General features: G+C 40.7%; 1 protein-coding gene across 1 annotated transcript in view; it reads right to left on the bottom strand.

Moving 5' to 3' along the window:
* LOC136875981 (lipase 1) overlaps positions 1-27,885 on the bottom strand; it is a 188,080-nt gene that overhangs the window by 99,855 nt on the left and 60,340 nt on the right. Inside the window, exons 4-5 of the mRNA XM_067149597.2 lie at positions 19,576-19,690; positions 16,629-16,872 (exon numbers count right to left, since the gene is read on the bottom strand). Coding sequence (XP_067005698.2) covers positions 16,629-16,872; positions 19,576-19,690 — 359 coding nt within the window. The remainder of the gene's footprint in view (positions 1-16,628; positions 16,873-19,575; positions 19,691-27,885) is intronic.

The following is a 27,885-nucleotide window of genomic DNA, read 5'->3' as shown; positions in this document are numbered from 1 at the left end:
AAATAACTATGAATAAATAAATAAATAAATAAATAAATAAATAAATAAATAAATAAACAAATAAATAAATAAATAAATAAATTAATTAATTAATTAATTAATAAAATGCTTTTTGTAGCACACTTAGAGCCGCTCTTCTCTACCATTCGCTGCTACAGTACTTCGGTGATGAGTCAATGTCAAACAAGCAGCCTGATAACACATCTTCACGTCCGTCTGTCTCGAGACTTCCAGTGTTGCCAAGTTTCGGTTTACTTTATTCTGGACCATACTGTATCAGTATTCCGCCTCTGTGGTATATTGGTTAGTGTGATTATCTCTTACCCTCCCGGAGGCCCGGATTCGATTCTCGGTTTTTGCCATGAAATTTAAAACGAGGTACGAAGACTACCCCGTTTTACTCCTCAGCCTCGGAAGGTCAGTTGAGTAAAGGGGTGCTCGATTCCCTCCTCAGTCATTCTCGAAGTGGTTTTCCGTGGTTTCCCCACTTCTCCTCCAGGCAAATGCCGGGATGGTACCTAACTTAAGGCCACGACCGCATCCTTCTCTACCTCTTCCAATCTTCCCATCCCTCCCCCACAAGGCCCCTGTTTAGTAGTACGTAGGTGAGGCCGTTCGAGCGAGGTACTGGTACTACTCCCCAGTTATATCGCCGACCCAAAGTATCACACTCCAGAGCACTGCTCTTGAGGCAGTAGAGATGGGGTCCCTCACTGATTCCGAGAGAAAAACCAACCCTAGACGGTAAAACGTTTAAGAAAGAAAGGCTGTATCAGTGAAAAACTCCGGGACAGAGTAAATTGTCCAACTTGTCCTTGAAGCTTTGACATCTGGATATAAGACCGAACTTTTATGATTCCGTCCACCTCTGTGGTGTAGTGGTTAGTGTGATTAGCTGCAACACCTGGAGGCCAGAATTCGATTCCTGGATCTACCACGAAATTTCAAAAGTGGTAGCCTACGTGGGGTGGAGCGGGGTCCATTCAGCCTCAGGTGATAATCAGAGTAGAGGGAGTTTCGATTCCCATCTCAGCCGCCCTCGAAGTACTTTTCCATGGTTTACCAATTGATCTCCAGGTAAATGCCGGGATGGTACCTAACTTGAGGCCACGGCCGCTTCCTTCCCTCTCCCTTGCCTGTCCCTTCCAGTCTTCCTATCCCGCACAAGATGCCTGTTCAGCATAGCAGGTGAGGCCGTCTGGGCGAGGTACTGATCCTCCTTCCCAGTTGTATCCCCCGATCCGGGACACTGCTTTTGAAGTGGTAGGAGTGGGATCCCTCGCTGAGTCCGAGGAAAAAAGCTACCCTGGAAGGTAAACGGATTAAGAAAGGAAGACTTTTATGATTCCATAATAGGTGTGTGTGTACAGAAAAACGAAAGCCCGAACTGAACTGATGTACAATTAGCGAAACGCGTTAACGTATGCCAATGACAGTACTATGTTGAATACACCGGTCCTCGTCTGATAACTGCAGTTAACCAACATTGGGCGTGGTCAGTAATTGGGTGGGTGACCACTTGGGAGCACTACGTGCCGTTGGATCAATTCCCATTTTATGCATTTACTGGCAAGACCTGGTGTTTACAATGCACTGTATCTTCTGGTGTGGGCCAAAACAAATGGTGTTATTTTCATTCACCTGTCTGAGTCTCACCCTTGGCTTTGACAACGTGAAAGTGTCTGAGGTACGAGTGATGCTAATAATACCATTGCTTATGCAGCCAGTCCTTGTTACGATGGTGTGAAAATGTCGCTCATAGGGTTGGTTGGTGCGGGCATTTCGTTGGGCTTGGCAGATTGATATGTAATAACAACTTCTGGGTCAGTAAGGAAAGCAACGGGAAACAACCTCATTCCTCTTCACCCTAGTATGCCTCTTCAGTGAAGCCTTCGTCACCTATGACGGCCGATGGCGAAGCTGTTGAGGTTCAAACCAGCCTCCGGGCTGAACGCTCAAAAATACATCGTTGTGTAGATGGTTTGACCGGTAACAACTCTCAAAACTTTACGACACACCCTTGCTTGCTAGAGGCAAGCCAGTGTGATTCCAAGTAAAACTTTAGCCACAAGCTTGTACAAATATTTCAAGGAAACAAACCATATTTATTTAGTAAGTACAAGGTACTAGTGAGAGAGAAGGTCGCTCATTTATGCATAGTTACGGAAGAATGTAAGGACAACCTTCAAGTTTTTTGGTCATCGTCACGAGTAATTGTTTTCACATTCATTTTACGTAACGTGAAAACTGAGTGTCTTGCTCCTGTGATGGAATATGCTGTTCAGATGCCAGTGTTTGTGTAGTGGTTCAGTCCTGATGTACCACACACGAGGAAAAGGGAACAGTGAACTATATCAATTAAATCATGTATCATTTATCAAGTAGAATTTTTATCATCTACAAGTTTACACAAGCCTAAGTCAAAAAGTAAGTTTTCCTAATGTTTTGTTGGTAAACGGATAAATATTCAAAAACCACTTCTTTATTTCAGCAAAAAATTATCACAGTGTAAAATGTTCACTTCAGTAGTGTAATAGGTATAGCTATTAGCTTTCGTCCTCGGAGACCCGGGTTCGATTCCAGTTTCGGATAGAAATTTAAGAATGGCAGGAGGGATGATGTCTGTCTCCCACCCCCAGAGGCCCGGGTTCGATTCCCGGCTCTGTCACGAAGTTTCAAAAGTGGTGCGAGGGCTGGAACGGGGTCCACTCAGCCTCGGGATGTTAACTGAGTAGAGGGGCTTCGATTTCCACCTCAGCAATCCTCGAAGTGGTTTACCGAAGTTTCGTGCCTTTCTTTCTAGGTACCTAACTTACAGCCACGGCTGTTTCCTTCCCCCTTCCTTGTCTATCACTTCCAATCTTACCGCCCCCCCCCCCAGCAATAAAGTCCGTGTTCAGCATATGAGTTGAGGCCACCTGGGCGAGGTACTGGTCCTCCTTACCCGTTGTATCCCCCTACCCAAAGTCTCACGCTCCAGGATACTGCCCTTGGGGCAGTGGAGGTGGGATCCTTCCCTTCTTTTCGAGATTTACTGCTGCTAAACGGTTGTTCATATCGACAAGCGGATTGCGTCATTAGACGCCGATTTTAGTGGTCTAATGGTTCCTCTTATAGTATTATCTCGTATCTTTTGTATTTACGCGTTAAATTGAGTTAGAAACTTTGAACGCGGTGAAATTTGTGTACAGTTTTCGGATATTCCTTTACTTTTCGCATACTTATGTAGCAGCTGGATTTACAAAATTTGGCTGGCATATGGCCACCGGTCGTACCGCTGTGTGCACCGAATTTTATGATTCTATCTTACCTCTAGGTGTATCAAATTATAAAATATACATGTAAAAAGTACCAAATTTACCTAAAATCGAGAAGTGCAGTTCTGTCTAACTTATAAGGGATCGTGATATGACAAAATGTTATAGGACCAATATTGTATTTCTCGTCATGCTGAGTCCGAGAGGAAACCAACCCTGGAGGGTAAACGGATTAATAAATAAATAAATAAATAAATAAAGGAAGGAAGAAAGATACAAAGAAGGGATGATATGTATTTTAAGTGTTACATGTAGCTCACCTCCAGGGAGTGTGTGCCTAAAAAGAACGGTACCACTTTGCACCCGCTGTCGTGCGGTCAGCGCAATGTCCTCCCGGTAACTCGGTTTCTCCTCAGGGTATTCTGTCTACCGCTCATAAAATCTGAGATTTGATATGTGTTTGTTTTTTACGTGGTTTCGGAAGAGATTCGAACCGCTGAGACACGTATTGTGATGTTTGGGACATCACTGTATATTTTTAATTATTGAACTATATATTTAATTGATAAGATGTATATATTTAATCACTGATAGGTCATTTTAAAATTAATATGTATATATATATATAGGGTTTTTATCATCCATTTCAATCATCATTTCATTTCTATGTATCGCGGCTATAACGTATTCTGAACGAACAAATTATTGGGTAAAGCATTTCAACATCACGCATATTTATAACTTGCAGTAAATTTTCCAATAGTCGTTGTGAGGTGACCAGAGTCAGCAGGCTAATTTCAGCCCAGTTCCAGGAAAAGTACGTCATCGAGGTTACGAGAGATATTACCCTCTCCACCTCATGAAGAGACAGTTGATACATTATTAACACCACTTTTCAAACTCCGCTTCGAGACGCTTTATTTCAGCGGGAAAGTTCAGCCTATGTGAATGAACGTAATGAAGCAACGTGATGGATTCACAGCAATACAAGGGAGAAGGGATGAGACCTCGAATCTTACTGGACCATGTGATATGGCTGATGGAAGGAGACTTTTGAACCGATAAATACCACCGACAAGGGCTGGAGAGGACATTCGGACTTTCTCATTTATATTCTTATTCATACTCTTACTACGATTCTACGTCTACACATCGGAGAAGATTTTAACTTAGTTCACTTAGCATCTGAGTATATTCTACTCAAAAGTTACTCTCATTGGGACTTGTTATCTCAATGACGAGAGGTAGTCAACGGGAGACCGGCTTTGACTAGTATAGGGCAGGAGAGCTCTTATTATGAATTTAGCTACGCTACTGTTCCGTAATACGGAAGAATACGAATGTATTCTCTCCATGAACATAACCCCTGGTGGTTTTGCACTTAAAATTAGGACTCATTACGACTTTATGTAAGGAGTACAGTAGGAAGTGTTAAGGACAGGAAATGTAGAAGTAGGACTGGAATCCAACAACAGAGAAGGCAGCCGGTACGAGATCCACATATCATCAGCTTCAAGACAACAGAGTCTACATATGGTGAGCTTATGGCATAAGTTACTGCAAGTCTTCGCGCAATAGTTCATTTTTAAAATTAATTTCATTCAATTTTTCTTTTGCTTCCGTAAGTTCAGATGTCGTTAAAACGCCGTTACGTCACGTTTTTCATCTTAATAAATAGCTGTTTTAATTTGTATTTTATGAAATTATTATTAATGATCCTTAAATTCCAAGTTAGTGTACTTAATGATTTGTGTTCCGTTCACCTCACCCCTGGGAGTTTTTTGAGTCTCATTACGTATTATTATTATTATTATTATTATTATTAATTATCTACTTTTGTTTTCAAGCCATAAGCTTGAAGACTGGCGCCCTTGGGATACTGTTTATGGAGAAAAAATGCCATATCATTTATTTATTTTAATATTAAAGTGACCCGCCACGTTATAATTTTGTCATACATCTGTGGGCCAAGTGGGTACGTCACATATTGGCGCCACAACTGAGGGGCTCGTAAATCATTAAGTACTGGTATAGAAGGATGAAATCAGTAGTTTGGGGGTAACTGTTGTGTATCCACAGTATATTTTTCTAGTGTGTTTGATTTTGGGGGTAACATGGCTGAGCAAGAGGAGAAAAACATGACGCTGCGTAGTGGACACGTGCTGAAGGGTAGTACTTTACGTAATTCTAAGGAAGAGTTAGATAAATGTGTAGAGGAAGAAACTGATATTAGGAGCGAAGATAGCGAAGGGAATAAGAGTAGGAATGACGAAGTTACGTTAGATTCAGACGATAGTACGATGGGGGGCGAGGCGGAGGTTAGTCCTAACATTGAGAGTAATAATACTCAGTTACTTGAAATGATGCAGTTAATGTTGAGTAAGATAGAGGACAGTAAATCTGAAATAAAAAAAAATGAATTGGAACAAATTAAAACAGATGTAGAACAAACTAAATCAGAAATTACAATGAAGTAGAACAAACTAAATCAGAAATTAAAAATGAAGTAGAACAAACTAAACGAGAATTAAGTAAGGCATTGAATGAACACAAGGTAGAAGCTAATAAAAGGATGGACGAACATAGCAAACAGTTACAAGAATTATTTAAACAAACTGAAAGATTTAACAAGCAGATAGAGGAACAGAAAAAGATAACTAAACAAAACAAACAAGAGGTAGAAAAGAAATTTGTAGAGCAGAGGAGTGAGTTGTTGGGATTAATGGAAAAAGAAAGCAACAACACTAGAAAGGAGTTAGAGACACAGGTGACAAGTATTAATAATAAAGTTGAGATCCAAAAGGAAGAAATAAAATAATTTAAAGATCAGGTACAGAACAAGATCGATACCGTTAAGTGTATAATAGAAGACAACAATAGGGAACAAAGAGAAAAGTTTGCGATAGTAGAAGGCAATACAGTGGAAATTAAGACATTGAAAGAAAAACAGAACACTGTAGTGAATGAAATTGAAAGAAGAGATAAAGATGTAGATAACCGCATAGCGATGGCAGAAGCACGCATACGACGAGAAGTAAGAGAAAGGCAAGGTAACGCTGAGAGGCAAAGTCATGGAGGGATTTACAGTAAGGAAATTGAATTACCGAAATTCAATGGGAAACAAACTAACCCATTAGAATTTCTTAAAATAGTAGAAAAACGGTTTGGGAAACGGATTGAGGAAGGGTTTATGGACTGGGAAGAGGCGATCGACATTATTGATCATGCTTTTGTGGGAGAGACGCGTTCCTGGTTTTCAGTCTATAAAAGTAACATGAAAAGTCTGAAGGAATTTAAGACGAAGTTCACAGACAAATACTGGAACGAAAACGTTCAAAGCCGTGAAAGAGAAAGGGTAGTATTCGGGAAATTCAAACATAATGAATGTGTCTCTATGACTGAGTATTTTTTGTAACATGTTATGATTTGCCAGAATTTAGACGGAATCACCGCTGATTCAGATGTAGTCAGATTACTGTTACGACATTTTCCAGACAGGGTACGCGAAGCAGCGTGTATGCAAAGTATTAAAACTATTCAGGAAATGGAGCAGTTATTAGGGAGTTTTGACGCACTAGGAAACATTGGGCATAGAACAGGAAACTCACATAATTTTGTTCCTCATAGTGAACCAAGGGACAATAGGAGACAGCCAAACTACGAGAATCGTAATCAGTTTCAGCCAAGGCATAACGGTAGGGGTGGCGCACCTGAAAATAGATCGGGAAATGCCCAACAAGTCAGAGGACAAGTTACTAACGAGCCAAGTGTAGGTACACGATCGCAACCTTTAAACTAAATGCAGGCTGTAATGATGGGTCAGAATTCCAGCCTTACCAGGAAGTAGTTAGGAACTGTGTTATGAAACTATTGCCATATGACCTAGATGTTAAGGAAGACCTTATGTGTGAACCAGATAATAATTATTTAGATTCGGGTGATGAAGTGGTTAATCCTGTGGTTCAATTAGAAGTTTGGGGGGCATATGTTCACGCGTTAATTGATACTGGAAGTCAGAAATCATGTATTAGTTCAGAATGGTATGACTCTTTAGTTAAACAGGGTATTATGATAGAAGAGATGCCTGTTAAGTCTACATTCATTATTACAGCTGTTGGTAAAAAGTCGAAACAAATACGCAAGCAGGTTGCGGTGCCGATTTGTATAGAGGGTTTTATTTCAGTGCAGGTATGTTTGGTTATTCCTCACCTTGTATTGGATCTCATCTTGGGATGTGACTGGCTGACTTTAAAATCGGCTCAGCTATATTACGATGATACAACGGTAAATCTGAAGTGGGATAATAAGTATGTCAAACTCGAACTGAAAAATGAAATTCAGAGGAAAACGAATGTTTGTGCTATGTGGAGTGTTATTGAGGTTTCTAGATATGAGGAGAAACCCAGTGAGGGGTTTAATTTATGCCAGTTGTGGTTGAAAGAGGATCAGAAGGATGCCTTATTTGAAGCTGCGAGTAACATTAAATTAGTGGAAGTCCAGAGGGACGAATTGTTGGCAGTGTTATGTGAACACGCTGAGATTTTTTCTAAGAAACCCAGTAAAACACATGTTTATGAATATTCTTTTTCAGTGCTGGATGACAGTCCTTTCAGCGGGCCACGGTATGCTATCCCACACAAATATGCCAAGGCAGTTGACGATAAGATACAAGCTATGTTAGCTGATGGGATAATTGAAGTGTCTAATAGCCAGTATGTAAATTCTTTAATCGTTGTGCCTAAGAGTGATGGGAGCGTCAGACTTTGTATTGATGGGAGATATATGAATAGACGTATTTGTACTGACCAGTTAAAATAACAGAATATTGAAGAGTTAATTCAGGGCTTTGAGGGTAAAAAATGGTTTTCATCTGTTCATTTAAGAAGTAGTGTTTGGCAGATTCATTTGAGAGTGGAGGACAGGCCTCTGACAGCATTTAGTCATAAGTACAGCTTGTATCAGTTTCAGTGCGTTCCCTATGGGACGAAGACAAGTTCTGCAGCCTTAATTAGAGCATTAAATATTGCATTAGGTGATGATACAGGTGATTTCGCCACGGTTTATTTTGATGATCTGGTAATTGCGTCTAGGACCTTTGAAGAGCACTTGTGTCACTTAGAGAAGGTGTTTACTAAGTTAGAGCGTGCTGGTTTTACTTTGAAGTTAGATAAGTGTGTTTTTGGTAGACAGGAGGTTACATTTTTGAGACATCGTGTATCTGTGATAGGGGTTACGCCTGAGAGTACAAGGATTGAGAAGATATTGAATACCAGTACACCTAGGAATATCAAGGAACTAAGGTCGTATATTGGAGTTTGCAATTTCTTTAGACGCTTTGTACTAAGATTTGCAAACTTACTTGAGCCGTTTAGAGACTTGTTAAAAGCCGGCAGTAAGTGGAAATGGACAGAAGGTCACCACAAAGCTTTTAATGATTTAAAGGAAGGTTTCAGGCAAGCAGTTGTTCTTAAGTACCCCGTGGCAAATAAGAAGTATGTGTTACTCACTGACGCATCTCACTATGGTCTGACTGGAGTATTATGTCAAGAGGGTGACAACGGAGACTTAGGAATTGTGTCATTAGCGTCTAGAGGTTTAAGTGGACCGGAAAAACGGTATTCCATTACGGAGCTTGAATTCTTAGCTACTGTGTATTCCTTAAGTAAATTTAGGATGTATGTTCTAGGTGTTAAATTTGAGATTAGGACTGATCACCATGCTCTTTCATTTATACCTACATGTAAGCTATCATCCAATAGGGTTAGTAGGTGGATACTGGCCTTACAGGAGTACGATTTTTCTGTTGTGCATATAAAAGGAAAAGACAATGTCCTTGCTGATCTGTTGTCCAGAGATCAGAAATTGTGTGATGAAGGAAGTTTCCTGAAAACACAGGAAGGCATTTTAATTTGTGCATGCCTTAGTAAGGACAATAAGCCTGCTCTAAACAGATTACGCAACCTGTTGGTGGAACAGTCTGTGGACGAAGAATGTAGGAAACCTTTGTCTGTACTTCAGGGAGGTGAGCAGGTTACTGTGACTCGCGGTAGACACGTTTTTAAATTGTTAGACGGATTTCTAGCTTGAAAATGTAGCGAACATAAATGGGCTATATGTGTACCCAAATCGCTACGTGTGGAGTTAATTTGGTTCATCCACAGGGAATTAGGGCATTATGGTGCTAATAAGGTTCTGTTTGAAATCCAACAGAATTTTATCTGGGACAAGATGGGAAGAGAAATCAGAAAGGTTCTTGCCACTTGTGATCTATGTCAGAGAAGTAAGATACAGAACCGTTATTTAGAGGGACCTCTTCAGGCAGTAATTGCAGAAAAATCTGGTGACTTGGTGTGTATCGACCTTTTCGGTCCTATTGTAAAAGGACAATACGGCTTTCAATATATTTTCGTTTTGATGGACGCTTTTTCTAAATTGGTCAGATTATACCCTATAAGGAAAGCAACAGGAAAATCCTGTAGTCGTATAATCCAAGGGAAGTATGTCCCTGAATTAGGTACTGCTCAGAGAATATTGTCAGACAGTGGACCACAGTTTACATCGAAGAAGTGGAAAGCCGTAATTAGTGAATTAGGTATTACTCAGGTCCATTCATCCATCAGAAATCCTCAGGGGAACATGTGTGAACGGGTGATGAAGGAACTAGCGCGCATGTTTAGGTCGCTAGTTCACGAGAGGCATTCCGCTTGGGTAGCGAAATTATCCCTTATTGAGACATGGATCAATGCCGTACAGCACGAAAGCACTAGATTGACACCTCTGCAAGTTCATTTCGGTACTAAGCCACAAAATGAATTGGTGAGAGTATTGGGTATTACTGAGGTGCCGCAGCGTAATGCTGAATTTTATGTTAGATTGGCCAGAGAAAACCTAGTAAAAGCTGGCAACTTTCGAAAGAAGCAGCAAAAACGGAAGGTACTGGATGAATTTGAGGTAGGTGACCTTGTTCTTTTGAGAGTTCCCATGTTATCTAACAGCGAAGATTAAGTCACAAAAAAGTTTTTCCTTTTATATCAAGGACCTTATCGTATACATAAGAAACTAGGACCTTGTGCTTATCAATTATCTGACGGTGATTGCATTTTATTGGGTTCATTCAACATTCGGAGTTTATGTAAATATATTACGAGTCCGGGGGATTTTCCATAGTGCTGGAATATAGGTCAGTGAGCCAGGCCACGCTTATCTCTTATATAATATACACCTGTCGCAGCGTGGAGTGACTGCTCTCTGGTAGGTGGAGTTTCCCAAGTTTTGTTTTGCTTGCTACACGATGTGTGTGTATACGATTGACACGAGTTCATTACCAAGGTTACGTCTGTTCTCTTTACGTAACGCCATGTATGGGTAATCTAGTATTTGATTTTATATAACGAGGATCATTAATATTGCAGTTTAAAATTTGTAAATTCCCCGTAGACTATAAGAAGTCATCATAAAGACTTGCAATAATTTTACCCTAGGCTAAAACCACGTGAATGTGTTAGCGTGTGTGAAGTGATAGTCATACAGCAAGAACGTATAAACACTTGAAAGAGTAATACGATGCATTTTGTTTGTGTAAATTTTGTACAGATCTAAATTGAATTGTCAAGTATTGCATACACTGGATTCATAAAATCAGCAAGAGGTGACGAACATTTGAGAAAGTGAGACATCAGAAACTCGCTAAGTTGTAATATTGTGTTTTAATGGAAATTTTGAAGTGTTATATATTATTTGTTGTTAAGTTGTAGGTGGAATCATCAAGTTGTAATTTTGTAAAATAGTGTTATGTTGTATACAGTAATGAATGAATGTACAGTGGTTTTGAAAACAAGTGAAACGTAAGTGGCAAAGTGTAAGTGTGAGCCCTCAACGGAAGTACTACTTGTTTCAGGCTCAGAGGGGCGAATGTGATGTTTGGGACATCACTGTATATTTTTAATTATTGAACTATATATTTAATTGATAAGATGTATATATTTAATCACTGATAGGTCATTTTTAAATTAATATGTATATATAGGGTTTTTATCATCCATTTCAGTCATCATTTCATTTCTTTGTATCGCGGCTATAACGTATTCTGAACGAACAAATTATTGGGTAAAGTATTTCAACATCACGCATATTTATAACTTGCAGTAAATTTTCCAATAGCCGTTGTGAGGTGACCAGAGTCAGCAGGTTAATTTCACCCCAGTTCCAGGAAAAGTACGTCATCGAGGTTACGAGAGATATTACCCTCTCCACCTCATGAAGAGACAGTTGATACATTATTAACACCCACTTTTCAAACTCCGCTTCGAGACGCTTTATTTCAGCGGGAAAGTTCAGCCTATGTGAATGAACGTAATGAAGCTACGTGATGGATTCACAGCAATACAAGGGAGAAGGGATGAGACCTCGAATCTTACTGGACCATGTGATATGGCTGATGGAAGGAGACTTTTGAACCGATAAATACCACCGACAAGGGCTGGAGAGGACATTCGGACTTTCTCATTTATATTCTTATTCATACTCTTACTACAATTCTACGTCTACACATCGGAGAAGATTTTAACTTAGTTCACTTCGCATCTGAGTATATTCTACTCAAAAGTTACTCTCATTGGGACTTGTTATCTCAATGACGAGAGGTAGTCAACGGGAGACCGGCTTTGACTAGTATAGGGCAGGAGAGCTCTTATTATGAATTTAGCTACGCTACTGTTCCGTAATACGGAAGAATACGAATGTATTCTCTGCATGAACATAACCCCTGGTGGTTTTGCACTTAAAATTAGGACTCATTACGACTTTATGTAAGGAGTACAGTAGGAAGTGTTAAGGACAGGAAATGTAGAAGTAGGACTGGAATCCAACAACAGAGAAGGCAGCCGATACGAGATCCACATATCATCAGCTTCAAGACAACAGAGTCTACATATGGTGAGCTTATGGCATAAGTTACTGCAAGTCTTCGCGCAACAGTTCATTTTTAAAATTAATTTCATTCAATTTTTCTTTTGCTTCCGTAAGTTCAGATGTCGTTAAAACGCCGTTACGTCACGTTTTTCATCTTAATAAATAGCTGTTTTAATTTGTATTTTATGAAATTATTATTAATGATCCTTAAATTCCAAGTTAGTGTACTTAATGATTTGTGTTCCGTTCACCTCACCCCTGGGAGTTTTTTGAGTCTCATTACGTATTATTATTATTATTATTATTATTATTATTAATTATCTACTTTTGTTTTCAAGCCATAAGCTTGAAGACTGGCGCCCTTGGGATACTGTTTATGGAGAAACAATGCCATATCATTTATTTATTTTAATATTAAAGTGACCCGCCACGTTATAATTTTGTCATACATCTGTGGGCCAAGTGGGTACGTCATGTATCATGGGGAAACCTAACCGCTCGAGTATGGACCAATGGCCGAAAACCTCAAAAAGAATCTTTTTCTTCCGTCAGATTCATTAGTTACTTATATCTACTAAGCTTACTAGCTAACTTACAAACTAGGTGTTACCAAGAAGAATTCATAACACAGACACTTCTTAAAAGAATAATATAAGAAAATTTATTGGAATAAATAATGTTCAATGAAAGTTAATGTGAATTCTGGGTAGTATAATCTTAATAACTTTTATGTATAATGGGTAAGAGTCAGCGCTGGCTCAAATAAAAGTAAAATAATTATGATCTTTAAGTTATTTACACTCATTCTCATTCAATGTTCAAGTTCATATCGGTTATTTACTTCTATATTCGTAACCATGTTCCGAAGTGATTTTAATTTATCCTAATTATGTTCGACAGATCACTGAGCAATTAAGGCCTCCGTATAAATATTTGATGTATATACAGTCACGATAATTATATTAATTATTCTCACCACATTTAAGTCAATTCACTGTAATAAAAATAGATGGTTTGCTAAATTGAAACGTAATAGAAATTAAATGGGATAAAGTCAGATTGCGAATATCAACCTGATCATGTCTTTGCTTATATGTTTCCCAATTGAACTCTTGCGTGAGTATGAAATCGTAAAACTGCTCTCCAAATTTTTCACTCATAAATCTGAACCCTGATTATTTGGTCCTTCATCTTGAATACGCATAAATAACAACTCACGGGCCAAGACAATACTTCCCTAGAGCCTACGACATATGGCTCCTAACTAACCATTTTCCTATTCATTATGTTATTTAAACACTTCAACTCATATGATCTCAGCATTAAAAAGAAATAAAACATCTATCTAACTGTTTAGGTAGTTTCCGATCCACACACTCCTCCACCATCGGCTCAATGTGCTTTAGCTATCTCATATTATTCAATATCTCTCATGTGTACGAGCTACTCAACTCGTATGGTCAGTACAGAATGAAATTAATACGTATTATATTGAAATGTCACCGCACCAAAGAATATCACATGTGTACTTAGTCATGAGCCTCGTTAAACCGTATGTTAAAGAACTCTCTCGTATTCGCTACATATCATTTACCAAAGTCAGATAAAACTGTCACGATTCACAATTCTACCATAATACATGTCGATCTTACCTTAAAATGTGTCATCTGCGCGATGTGCACTCATTTGACATACCCTTCCATGTGACACAGAACTCACCTCATGTAGATCTAACGCAACGTTTCCTCGGCAAATAGCAATTCTTTCTCATACCGCAGCACATAAACAAACATCTGCATTTCAAATATTCCATAATATACTCCGAGAAATAACCATATTTTAATACCATTCCAATATATATTGTCACACCACTGGCACACTTATTACCGTACGCATATCGCCGATTACTCTTAAAACTATGTGCCAAACATTTTAGAATTGCCTTATTACAAACGCATTTTTATAACCTCTTATCTTTTAAAAGCAATTGGAGTTCAATGCCCTCTTTTTATAAAGGAAGGAATACGTAACTTAACTATATTCATCTCTGTCGCGCAGGTAAAATCGTGACGTAATCATTGTACAATTAATACGAGATTAATGGAAGTTTCACTAGTTGTATAGACTCATTGCTATTAGATCTTCACAAGAAATACTTCCTTCATTTACTCATGCAAGTTTCTATTATTTGTGTGCAAGTGCGGTAGCATGTATATGATATATTAGAATTCGAATTCTACACTGCCATCTTATCTTATAGCCTTAAATATCTCACACTTCACTTTATGGTTCACACACGTTCTTAATTAATTCATAAATATCACCAATTAATCAGCACATGCCGAAGTTAGAGTCAGGGTGTAGATTGTAAGAAACTACTCTACTAGAAAATGTAAAGACTTAGCTCGTTAGATGTTATGTTTGGTCTGGTTGTCGCTCCATTCCTTGGTTGTGTTTCGACCCTCTGTTAGGATCTGGATCTCATGTTGGTCATCGTCTTCCCGATCATCAGCTGGTCATCAGATTGGCCGCTGCCTATCCTCATCGGCTGGTCATCTGGTCTGCCGGTCCATTCCTCCACAGCTGGTCATCTGGTTTGCCGGTCCATTCCTCCACAGCTGGTCATCTGGTTTGCTGGTGCCTATCTCCAGTTCAGTCCATCATGTAGATTTAGCAAGCAGTCATCATTCCAAATCTGCAGACAACATAGAAAATTCCTTCTGCGGAGACATCAGTCATAATATATTCCATTGTTTTATTGCTTCTTCTTAACGACGAAATTTTCTTCAATTGGAAATAAATTCTCCTTATATGTGTATTAATTTATAACAACAGGGGTAATTTTCTTGCCGTACGAAATTATCGGTCCTCTAATATAGTGAGTCCTTCTTCGCCAATCGCAGAATGGTTGCTCACCGGATCCAAGTTAGTTATATCTCACCGTATTTTTTTTATTCTTGTAATATCTCGTCTCTTTTATAATGTACCCCGGTGAATTATTTTGTCTGATTTGAATGTCAATTATAAAATATTCAATATCTTCTTCAAAGGTTTAGGATAATCTTTAGATGTAAGCTTTGCTTGTTCTTGCGTCCTTCCTCTGCCGTTGAATTTTTTTAGAGTGTGTAGTTTTTTTATAACAATTACTCCGCTGCTGTATTTTTTTTATAAAACAATCCAATTGAGCCTCTACTGTCCTGTAGTGTCTTCCAACTTGGTCTGTTCCGTGACGTGCATGGTCTTCTATATACCGTATTAATGAGAAGTTCATTGCCTTCAATAGATCGCATGGGCCATACCTTCCTACGCCGCCATTTTGTAAATGGTCTACGAGATGCGAACGGGCACAACTTTAATCCCTTAGCCCTTAGCAAGCGTCGTGACATTTGTGGAACATAACCGGTGTTGTGAGGTCCTGGCGACCGCACATGTTTATGGTTGAATAAGGTTTTCAATTTCTGAAAAATATCATTAGATCAACATTAGTTATTTTTAAAATTAAAAAAAATTGCTTTACGTCGCACGGAAACACATAGGTGTTATGGTGACGGTAAGATAGGAAAGGGCTAGTGGGCGGGGGGGGGAGGGTGCGGAGTTTGGAGGAAACGGCCGTGGCCTTAGTTAAGGTACAGCCTGGTGTGAAAATGGGATACCGTGAAAAACCATCTTCAGGACTGCCGATATTGGTGTTCGAACCCATTATCTCTCGACTGCAAACTCACAGTTGCGCGACCCTAACCGCACGGTCAACTTATTAATTAATTCTAATCTTTTGTCCTAATTTCGCTGAGAAATAACTCCGTAGGACAGTTATTAATTTTTTTGGAAATATGTAGCTAATGTCTACTTCAATCAAGTAGGCCTATGTCAAAAATATTCAATTTTTCTTTTGCAATTGGCTTTACGTCACACTGACACATATAGGTCTTATGGCGACGAAGGGATGGGAACGGCCTAGGATTGGGAAGGAAGCGGCTGTGGCCCTAATTAAGGTACAGCCCCAGCATTTGCCTGGTGTGAAAATGGGAAACCACGGAAAATCATCTTTAGGACTGCTGACAGTGGGGTTCGAATCCACTCTCTCTCAGATGCAAGCTCACAGCCGCGCACTCCTAACTGCACGGCCAACTCGCCCGGTCAGAACTATGCAAATTAACTGCTTACAGACATATAAAGCAGTTCTATTTGTATAATACATTATATAGTACGAAATTATTTAAATTATTTTGAAAAAATGTGTTATAAATCTGAAACTACGGCACCAAAATGTTCCTAATCTTAGAAAAACCTTAATTTTGAATGAACTAACATAACCTGGTGCATATCGAGTGAAAATTGCAAAACTTACAAAATTGAGAGGGTCACCCCCTTAAGAGATTCTTGAGATTTAGGCTGTCGACATCGCAACTCTTGGGGAAGAGGAATTCCTAACGCTGGATATGAGTGCAGAATGAAGCTTACCTTATAGATATTCCTGTTCTTTATTGTGGTCGTAAGCATTGCAGAGTTTGAGTTGAACAATACTGGGGGAGACAAGCTGATGACCAAACGAATTTTGTCGTTGTATTCTGGACGCATTGACAGGAGGACGTAGGAGGCACTGACTCCCATAGAATGTCCAAGATAAAAGAGTTTGCTGTGTCCAGTGGTTTGTAGGATGTAGTCTATTGTGGACGGTAGATCGTACATACCCACCTCGTGCCAGCTGCGAAGAGCAATGCCAGGTATTAGATACGACGTTACAATTATCTCAGATATAATTCCCGAAATTTCCTCGTTAACGCCCGGCATGCTTTTGAAGTCCACTCTGAAGTCCACGTAGTGTGTGTCAATTTCGAGACTAGGATGCTATTGGTCAGGAGACATCTGCTATTGGTCAACAGTCGAGCCAGCGGGTGGTTCTGCTTAGTGTTTGAATCGCCGTTCGTTAACGAGGAATTTGCGAGAACTATATTATTATTAGAGCTCGAAAGTTGAAGGCCGATAAATTGCCTAAAATTGTCATGTAAAAAAGACCTAAAAATATCAAAAAAGGAGCTAAAACTGGCAATAAAGGATCCAAAAAATGCAATATAAATTCATTCATTGTTTTAGTTTTAATTAAATATTTAATGAAGAAATATGTTGTTTAAAATGCAAACATTCTGGTGCTATGAAATACATAGAGCAAAAATATATGAGTGAAATATTTCTTCTTTCAGACGTTATATATTTTTACATTAACATAATTTAAAAAAAGAATTCTGTGTTTGTTAAAAAGTACTTGCAGAATTTAAAATGAAATATTTTTTTTCCTCGTAGAATGAATTCAGAGAACCCGTAACGGACATCATGAAGAAATAAATTGAAATTAGCATAACTGAAATCACATTTAGCTTAACCACACCAGGGTTACAGAAATCGAAATTCGAAAACCTTACCTCAGTTGACCTTGCAGTATATCACAATAATCATATCCAGATTCTTAGCAGTAAAGGATCGTCGTTTTTCAGACAGGGCATTGCGAAACTTACAGAAAATTCTCTCCACATCAACGGATGTTAAGGGTTCATACTTGAAGCAAGCGAGATCTTCCTCTTCAAAAACACTGACGTCAAAATTTTTCCTTTCAATATTTCACTAATCTTGCACGTAATTTGATACCTCTGGTATTTTAAGGAACTAGTTTAATTTGATTCATTCCATTTCATTTCATTTTCATTTCATTTCTTCTCTTTTCGGGTATGGTTTAAAATATGTACTTTCTAGAGAAAAAATGTTTAAGAGGTGATTAATGAACTAATAAAAATTCAAATTGAGAATGGGCAATAAAACTGTAGTCAAAAGACTTTGAAGTTGCATAAAAGAAATTAAAACGTTATAATATGCTATAAAGGACCAATAAGCCAAAAACAACGATAAAGGGCAAAAAAGACGAATAAAGTCTACCATTTTCTGGATTACAATGACCCATAATGCACACATATTGCGCGTAACATTGGAGATGAGGAGATGGATATTGTAGACAACTTCCAGTATTTAGGTAGTGTTTTGTCATCAGACAATACCATGCATCAAGAGATTAGCAACAGAATACAGAAAGCTTCCAAATTCTCTCACGCTGTACGTCAAATACTTTGGGATGAAACATTTCCGTTAGTTTCCAAGATCAGCTTGTACAAAATATATCCAGTACCTATATTGATGTATGATCTAGAAGCAGCAACACTTACTGGACCAACAAAGAGTCGTCTTCAGGCAACAGAAATGAAGTTTCTCCGTTTTTGTCTACAAAAAACAAAAACTCATAAAATAAGGAATGTGGATATCCAGCAACAGCTTGGATTGGAAAGAAGCTTGCTGGAGACTCTAGAAGTGAGGAGATTGCAATGGTATGGTCACATGAAAAGAATGGACCCTCACAACACTCCTAGAACACACTTTGACCACAATGTTCCTGGGAAGAGACCAAGAGGAAGATCTCGTGATATTTGGGAGAAACAGATATTAAAGGACCTTAAAATTAGAGATGTGAACTGGCGTCGCATATACGCAGCATCTGTGGATGGATAGAACAAACTGGAGGAGGCTCGTACACAACCACACCCGGCTTGTTGGAGCGAAGAAATTATGATGATGATGAGTTCGGAAAGGGGATACTGTGTAGTGGTAGACAAAAACACTAAATCAAGACTATTTTATTGAAAATATAATAATAATGCCATGTGGCCTCCGAGTAGGCCTGGTGCATGTCTGTCGAATTGACGCCGTATAGGCGACCTGTGCATTTATGAGGATGGGGCCCTACTTACGATGAAGACGACACACAAATACACACACACACACACACACACACACACACACACACACACACACACACACACACACACACACACACACACACACACCGATCTCCGAGCCATCGGAATTAACCAATATAGGTTGAAATACGACCCGACCGAGAATCAAACCCGCGACCCTCTGGACCAAAGGCCAGAATGCTAACCATTTAGCCACGGAGCCGGACTTATTAAAGATGAGCAGGCTCTACTTTTCTCTGAGCTACTCACTGAAAATGGTTAGAAGCTACGATAAATTTTCGTACCCCTTGAGAGGATCCTGCATATCTCTAGCAGCACATGTACCGCATTTTGAATACTACTGTTCTAGACCATCGGTATGTAGAATTAGTAAAGGACAAAAGAAAATACACCAATTTCGAAATAATATGTAATATTTAGCTGACAAAAACAATCTCGACGCATTCAAAACATACCGTACATCATAACATGCGAGATCTAAGGTTGCTTTCACAAAACATGTCGTTATTTCGAATATTGCTGTATAACCTAAATGTCATCAGCGAACTTTTGCGACACCTTCTGAAGATTAGCTTTATTTTCTATAAGGGTTTAACAGAATGCAATACCTGAACAACCAGAATTTTGGATCTGATGGCTCCTGTGTGGTGTGATTTCTGGAATACACATTTCCTCGGCAGTTCCCCATCCAGACGTCGTAGCCAAGATCTGCTAGGTAGTATGCTGCAATGGAAATATCACCAATAGAGGAAAGGTATTTCGTATTTAATTTGTGTGTATTAATCATATATTTGAATTTTCAATTCTTTCTTAATTAAAACCATGCTTTTAAGGTTCTGATTTAATTTTGATGGCTAATATTTAAACCGTATTTCTTTTCAATCAGAAGATACGTGTAACTTTCTGATTTCCATTTAAACCTAAATTGCTTAGTGAAGCGTTTTTGCTACATAACATTCTTCTTTTTGTTGTTCAGTAACATGCTAAAAGTTGGCAAACCTAACTATGTACATAATATCTTCGACATCTGTGTTTCCAGAAATGATGTTACGGCGGGCTAGGGGCAATAATTCTCTCCATCTGTGTGCTAGGTTATCTTTGCTGGAGGCAGTTGAACATGTGTCTTGATGGCTGTACATGTATGAGTATAATTGGAATATAATTCTGGGTAATTCACTGATGATTGAAGTTTAATAAAAATAATGCCCTGTCCACAATATATTTATCTTTTAGCATAAATGATTCAATTTACAATATTTGTTTTAAAAATCATGAAATACGAATGTTGCATTTTTGCTACATCATGCAGCTAAGGCACCTCTTTTCAGATGCGTGTTTGAAGGTTATGGAAAGCAATGACTTGAAGTATCTCTTTATAGTGTTCTATTTGATGATTACTTCATTAACGCTGCAAGACTTAAGTCCTGATGATGGTGATATAATGTGTATTGTAATATGTGTTGTGTTTTCTCAAGATGGAGTTGTTTAGCTTAAGCAAATATATTCGCAATTCCCTTTGAAATAAAAGTCTTATGGCTGGGGAATGATCTGAAAATATGCGTTACGGAGTTTAGCTTGACTGAGGTATAACCCTAGGAACTGTGCAGGCTGTAATGTAAGGTATGGATGGATGGCCAAACAACGTCTCTTAGCAACCGTGGAATCTATGTCTTATGGCTGGTGGTCATGTGAAATTAGCAGCCATTGATGGATGGCCAAAATAAGAATAATAATTTCGTGTGGCTATTTCTAGCCGGGTGCAGCCCTTGTAAGGCAGACCCTCCGATGAGTTTAAGCGGCATCTGCCATGTGTGAGGTGGAGGATAGTGTTGTGTGTGGTGTGTGAGTTGTAGGAATGTTGGGGATAGCACAAATGCCCAGTCCCCGAGCAAAGAGAATTATCCATTTAAGGTTAAAATCTCCGACGCTGACTGGAATCGAACCCGGGATCCCTGTGACCAAAGGCCAGTACGCTAATCTTTCAGTCATGGAGCCAGGCTAAACTCGTATCCTCATCCCGATGTGGTGCAGCTCTTTATAGGCACACCTCCAATGGAGGTGAGCTGCATGTACGATTTCAACCACATACCACCCTTCCTGCCATTCTTAAATTTCTGGCAGTACCGGCAATCGAACCCGGGCACTCGAGGACGTCAGCTAATAACAGTAACCGTTACGCTACGGAGGAGGACATATGGATGGCCATGACCGAGCAGCACTGTGTTTGAAAGTGAATGCAGATTTTTTCAAGGACTATCGCATCAGTTGAGGTGTGAACACGACTTATTCATTTGAGCAAGCTGTTATTTTCCAATTCCAGCAATGTATTAAATCTCTTTTAATTGTTTAACAATCAGTTTATCAGGCGAGTTGGCCTTGCGGTCAGGGGCACGCGGCTGTGAGCTTGCATCCGGGAGATAGTGGGTTAGAATCCCACTGTCGGCAACCCTGAAGATGGTTTTCCGTGGTTTCCCATGTTCACACCAGACAAATGCTGGGGCTGTACCTTAATTAAGGCTACGGCCGCTTCCTTCCAACTCGCACGCCTTTTGTATCCCATCGTCGCCATAAGACCTATCTGTGTCGGTGCGACGTAAAGCAACTAGCTAAAAAATCGGTTTATTTGTTTTCTCTGTTCTTGCGAGTAATAAACAATACTTCTTCTCATATACTGTACTGAGGTAACATTTGTATACAACTAGCCTACAGTGCATGACGTACTATTTTTGTACACTTCTGATTTTTTCCATTTTTGCTCACCAGTGTAGTGTTACATATCTAATCTCCACGTAATAATTTTTTATGTCAGAGTTGTGGGTGTAAATAAATTCATGCAGTGAAGAGTTAAGACTACTCTTATCCTAAGGCCAGCATGTGTAGCCTATAATTTTCAGCGACTTTTGGTACTTTCATCATCAGTAACGAAGTCTAAGAGTAGACAGGGTCAGGTGAGCTTTCCCAAAAATGTTCTGAAGAAGTAAAAGCAAATCGCCATTGTGCCTGTTGAAAGACGGTACGAGGATGTGGTCTGATGAGAGCAGTGGCGGTTCGTGCTGAATTATGTTGGTGGTTCTGCTCTGTGATGCCCAGTCATTACAATAAGTGTAATAGACACATCTAAGTTCTTATTGCATACAGGAAGTGCCAACTGAGCTCGCGTGCATCCATCCTCGAACTCCGCGGAAATGCTTTGCTCCATGTCCTATCAGTGTGAAGTTCCCGAAAAAGTACAGAAAAAAATACAGGTAGACGTACATCTCAATTTGTAAGACCCCGATTTTGAGCGACATCGACGATATGAATAACTGACTTGTACCAAAAACAACAATTAAAAAGTTACAAATATAAAGCCTTTCTTCCGCTTATCAAACAATCTTGATCTAGTATCGACACACTCATATTTACAGAGATTCCGAGACCTGCATACTGTTCATCTTTGCGAGTCGGTTTTATTAATGGAGGGTGAACATCATCTGAGGGTACTAACGTTCCTGTTTTCATTTTCATGACTACCTAACTCAGTAGAATTCACTACCATTAGGAAGAAACATTTTCATGATTACTTGTAGGCGTAAGAACTCGCTCATTGGCTTCGTACGAGAGAGAATGTTTTCGGTCGTTGGATAGAATTATGCTTAAGTCCTGGCCATTTACACAAAAGATAGAGAAATATATATGCCCCCAATCATAAAGTACTTTGTTTGAATACTTAACATGAACAGTCATCATCTTTTACCATGCATTTCTCCTGTATCTGTGCTATTTGGGCTTTCTTTCTACTGAACAGAAGCATCACAACTATACTGTAGTATCTGAGAATGTTGACATGTAAGAATTTTGAACCATATCAATATTCACACAGTTTTAAAAGTTCTCTATTCACACTGATGTGTACAGTAGAGGGAGCGTTTTGCGAAACAGCTGAGATTTCAACATGCTCGCTCGCTGCAGCGATTCTCTCACAGACGGTGGCGCTTGTGCTACCTCTAGTGGAGTATTTACTAACTCTATGGTCTGAGTGATGACACGTAAATAGGCCAGCCGTTCTGCAAGGTGTGCAGTTCATACATATCCTTATGGGCGACTCTTACAAGGGAACATCGGCAATGAGAAACTCGCCGATCGCGATGAAACTTGGAAAACACATTGAGGTACAAGTAAAAACGATGTCGGCATCAATTTTGGATGCCAATATTCATTAGGGCGTTAACTACGGGGCCTAAAATTTGCGACATTTCAAATTCCGCGTGATCAGCGATGAATACCTGCTGGCCAATGCTAGGCCGGGACACTGCGTGCATGGAGACACGCCTCTGCACCTCCTCCCCTCCCAATCCAATTGGTTCACCACCGCACGTTTCCCTTCTCCTCGCGCTTGCCGGTTACTTACCTGTCGAAGAGAACCGGTTTTTTTTGTTTTTTTTTTTGTTGAGAGCGAGTACATGGGAGTCCCGAGGCACACTTCGGCCTCTCTACTCATCTGTTTCCGCGACGTAGCCGATGAGTCGGAAAATCTCCATCACGTGCACTGGTGGGGGAAAAACGATCCGTCGTGGAGAAGAAGAAAAAGTTTCTCCACGTCAGAAATGAAACCCCCTCTTCGCTGCTCTGATAAAAATCAAATAGAGTGTCGGAGTGAATTCAGGTGAAGAAGAATATTTTAAGAGGGAGGGAGCTTCCTTCTTAACAAACGGGCCGTTTCAGGGGGGTATGAATTTTGAATTTCGCAGGTGAGAGTGAAGTCAGAAGAGTAGGCCGAAAAAGGGGGCGTTACCAGTTAAAACAGGTCGTAAGTTAGCCAAGGGCCGCGATATTTGAATCGTGTGTTCGGCTTCTTGGTCCTCACGACCCGTTTTAAGAGTAGGATGCCAGGGTCGGTAGACTGATTAAGGAGGATTCTAGTTTTAGCCGCCCTAACTATTTTATTTATTTGCGTTCTGATAAGAGGAACACGAAGTTCAGTTCGTATTTTCCTATTAGAGCGCAGAATAGGTGCATTTGTCATCCGGCGGAGGGTTTTGTTTTGAAAACGTTGAAGGGTTTGCATATGTGTTTTCGGAATATAGCACCAGGCCTCGCAGCCATATAGGAGTATAGGCCTGACACATGCCAGGTACAGGTTTCTCTTGATGGACTTAGAGATGTGCCTGTTCCATAGCAGAGATCTCAGGGCTGCCACCCTTGCCGCAGCACGCTGTAAGGCCTGTTCTATATTGTTTCCACGTTAGCCCGCGGTCTAGTGTGAGACCTAGGTACTTTACAGATTTAGACCAAGACAGGGGGACATTATCAATAGTAAGGCGGCCAAATCTAGGAAGGCGCTTGGTGAAAACAATTGCCTGCGTCTTGGTAGGATTTATTTTCGCCTTGTTTCTTACACACCATTTCCCAAACAGTGATATCCATTGCTGCAGTGCCCTGAGGGCATAGTCATTCCTCCGTTGTGTGGTAAAAATGGCTATGTCATCAGCATACTGCTGGACCTCTACACCCTGGAGGGTGGGAAGGTCGTTCACATATAGGCCGTATAAAGTTGGGGAGAGGACTCCCCCTTGGAGGACTCCGGCACGGAGGGCCCTTGGGGTCGATTTACCCCCTCGCAGGAGACATAAAATCTCCTATTTGTTAAATAGGATTGAATAATTTTGACCAAATAGGCTGGTATATTGTAAATTTCCAGCATTTTTACAATTAGGTTTTCGTGCCAGACAGTGTCAAAAACTTTTTCAACGTCAAAAAATACTGCTGGCACGCTACGGAGTATATTGAACGACCTTGTGATGTATTGGACCAGGCGCAGCGCCGCAAGAGGAGCGCTGCGCTTGGACCGGAATCCAAACTGCTCCGGTCGCATTATTCTGCGCGGGTCCAGGTAGGCATTTAGCCGTGTGAGAAGAAGTCTCTCGAATATCTTAGAGATATGAGATAGCAAGGTGATCGGGCGGTAATTTTGCGGGAAAAGTCTGTCTTTCCCTGGTTTTGGAATGACGACCATCTTCCCCGTCTTCCAAGTCCCAGGGAAATATCCCGATTTCAGGCAGGCTGAAAAGATAGATGCCAAAAAGAGGATGGCCTTGTAAGACAGTGATTTTATTTATTTATTCGATGCCTTGTTATCTCCGGGAGACTTTTTCTCATTCAGGCTCTTAATGACCCTGCGGACCTCATGAGGCTTAACGTCCGCTATGTTATTGTCAGGTCTCCATTGTCGTTTGAAAGTTGAAGCCTTTCTGTGTATCTCACGGGTCAGTCGTTCGTTTTCGTCGTCGTCATCGTCAGAGATGTCGTGAGTTACACATTGACTCTCAATTGAGTCGGCAAAGGCCTCAGCTTTATCATAAGGGTCGAATCTACACTTTGCGTACTCTATCAGAAGGGAAACGTGCGGTGGCGAACCAATTGGATTGGGAGGAGAGGAGGTGCAGAGGCGTGTCTCCATGCACGCAGTGTCCCGGCCTAGCATTGGCCAGCAGGTATTCATCGCTGATCGCGCGGAATTTGAAATGTCGCAAATTTTAGGCCCCGTAGTTAACGCCCTAATAAATGTTGGCACCCAAAACTGATGCCGACATCGTTTTTACTTGTACCCCAATGTGTTTTCCAAGTTTCATCGCGATCGGCGAGTTTCCCATTGCCGATGTTCCCTTGTTAGACACTTATCGGAAGAAAGCTGTAGTTAAGCTTGCTTTTCCACGGCCGACTGGATCCCTCGCTGAACTCCTTATAAGGAGCTAGCTAGCTAGAGCGACGCATCAAGTCGGCCGTGGCTCTCCTGTTGTTCTGTCCACCGCCGTCTCAATCTCTATATAGGATTGAGACGGCGGTGGTTCTGTCGTTCACAGATCTAAACAGGGTTGCCAGATCACCAGTATATGTATGGGTATCGATCTCTGGCTCGATATCAACACTCAGTATGAAAGTTGGGATCGCTAATCGCTGTACTGTATATTATATCTTTCATTCTGGTGGTTCTGCAGCTCTTCCCGCTGTGGGGGGGGGGGGTAGAGTAACACCCACGGTACCCCCTGCCTGTCGTAAGAGGCGACTAACAGGGGCCCCAGGGGCTCTGAACTTTGGAGCGTGGGTTGGCGACCGCGAGGCCCTTAGCTGAGTCCTGGCTTTGCTTCCACTTACTTGTACCAGGCTCCTCACTTTCATCTATCCTATCGGACCTCCCTTGGTCAACTCTTGTTCTTTTCAGAGTCCGACGGTATTGCGTATGGAGGCCTAGGGAGTCTCTCATCTTCATGCCCTTCGTGGCCCTTGTCTTCCTTTGGCTGATACCTTCATTTTTCGAAGTGTCGGACCCCTTCCATTTTTTCCCTCTGATTAGTGTTATATAGAGGATGGTTGCCTAGTTGTACTTCCTATTAAAACAATAATCACCACCACCACCTTCTGCAGCTCTGCAGATCGTATTATGGAGTTGTGCCTGCATGAGAGGTAACATAGGAGGACGGAGGATGTCCGTGACGTACCGTTGAGTTGTCAGTGTTCCCTGGAATCACTACGAGTGGTGACTTGAAGACATACCCGGACTATGACGCCAGGAGTAACACCGGTGTGTGTGTGTGTCTCTCTCTCTAAATATTGGCAGAATGTGTCCTCTCTTCTTGGCACCGCATACTAGCAGACGATGGTCATCTGAGATAGTGCAGAACCAGATTCATCGTTGAAAATTATGTGACTCCACTCGCCAGCAGTCATGCTTCCCGAGTACTGTACCACTCCAGACGCAGCCATATGTATTGTGGTTTTAATGGCAGCCTTACCATAGGATAGCGATTCAGTAGTCCGGCAGCTGCTAGTCTTCGACCAACTGTGCGGGATGACACTGGGTGTTTCAGCGAGTCCATTATTTGCATCCGGATGGCAGGCGGAGATGTGCTTGGCGCACAATACGGCGATCCTCTCTTGGTGTGGTCAGTCTTGGTCGACCGGAATCTTGACGATGTGTCTGGTTTCCTTCTCATTCCCATTCAGTCCATCATTGAGTCACTGTCACATATGAATGCCCCTCAGGTCTGGATATTGCACAATGACCAGCCGGCCACATGCACCCACAGTGAGGCCCATTTCAAAATTTGTTAAATGCTGGTAACGTCGTCTCACACGGATACGCGGCATTCTCCATGGTCCTTCACAGTTCTCACTAACCATATCAAGGTTGGGTTGGGTAAAAGGTTTCGTTCTGTACGAATAGAAGGTATGGCGGGCCTCCTAGACGGTTACGCCGACTCTCAGGTCAGGGAGGTCCGTGTTGGTGATCTGATAAGGTGAGAGTGTAGGAGAATGGAAAACTACGGAAAACCGTTCTCAGGACAGCCGACGGTTGGGACCATCCCTCTACTTCCCGAATGTAGAGTGGCACAACTAGCCAAAACTAGCCGCTTTTAGCCTATTTTACTCGGTGCCCTCTGAAGCTGCGCACGATCCTTGAGTACACTATCAGTGCTACACATGGTGACAACACTAAAGCACTTTGGTGGCCGTTCTAGCTGTCACAGATGATTGCAGCTTTAATCATTTACGTAACCGCCGATGGAATACACGTGTACGAAATTATATCGATATCGGGCCATTCCTTTCACGTGCTTTACTTTTCTTGCCAATGAGTGAAGTTATTTACGTCATAAGGGTCGAAAGTGAGGTTTAACCAATGAGTTGAGGCAGCTCGGTAAGAATTTTGAAACGAATAACGTGAAACGCTTTCGCCCACGTAAGGTACAGCACTTTATTTCATACCAATGTTGCTTTTCTTAATTTGTTGTCGTCGTCGTGATGTATTCAATCTTGCAACTGCTTTGCCGCTTGAAACGGTCTTGAGCAGCACTTTTCACTTCTTCATAGCTTTGAAATTCAAGATATCCGAATTATACTGCGCTCGATATAAACAGTCAGTTTTATTTTCTTATATT

The sequence above is a fragment of the Anabrus simplex genome, chromosome 6 (genome assembly GCF_040414725.1).
Source record: "Anabrus simplex isolate iqAnaSimp1 chromosome 6, ASM4041472v1, whole genome shotgun sequence".
NCBI lineage: Eukaryota > Metazoa > Arthropoda > Insecta > Orthoptera > Tettigoniidae > Anabrus > Anabrus simplex.
The sequence above is the reverse complement of the archived record's forward strand: the minus strand, read 5'-3'. Positions and strand labels throughout refer to the sequence as shown.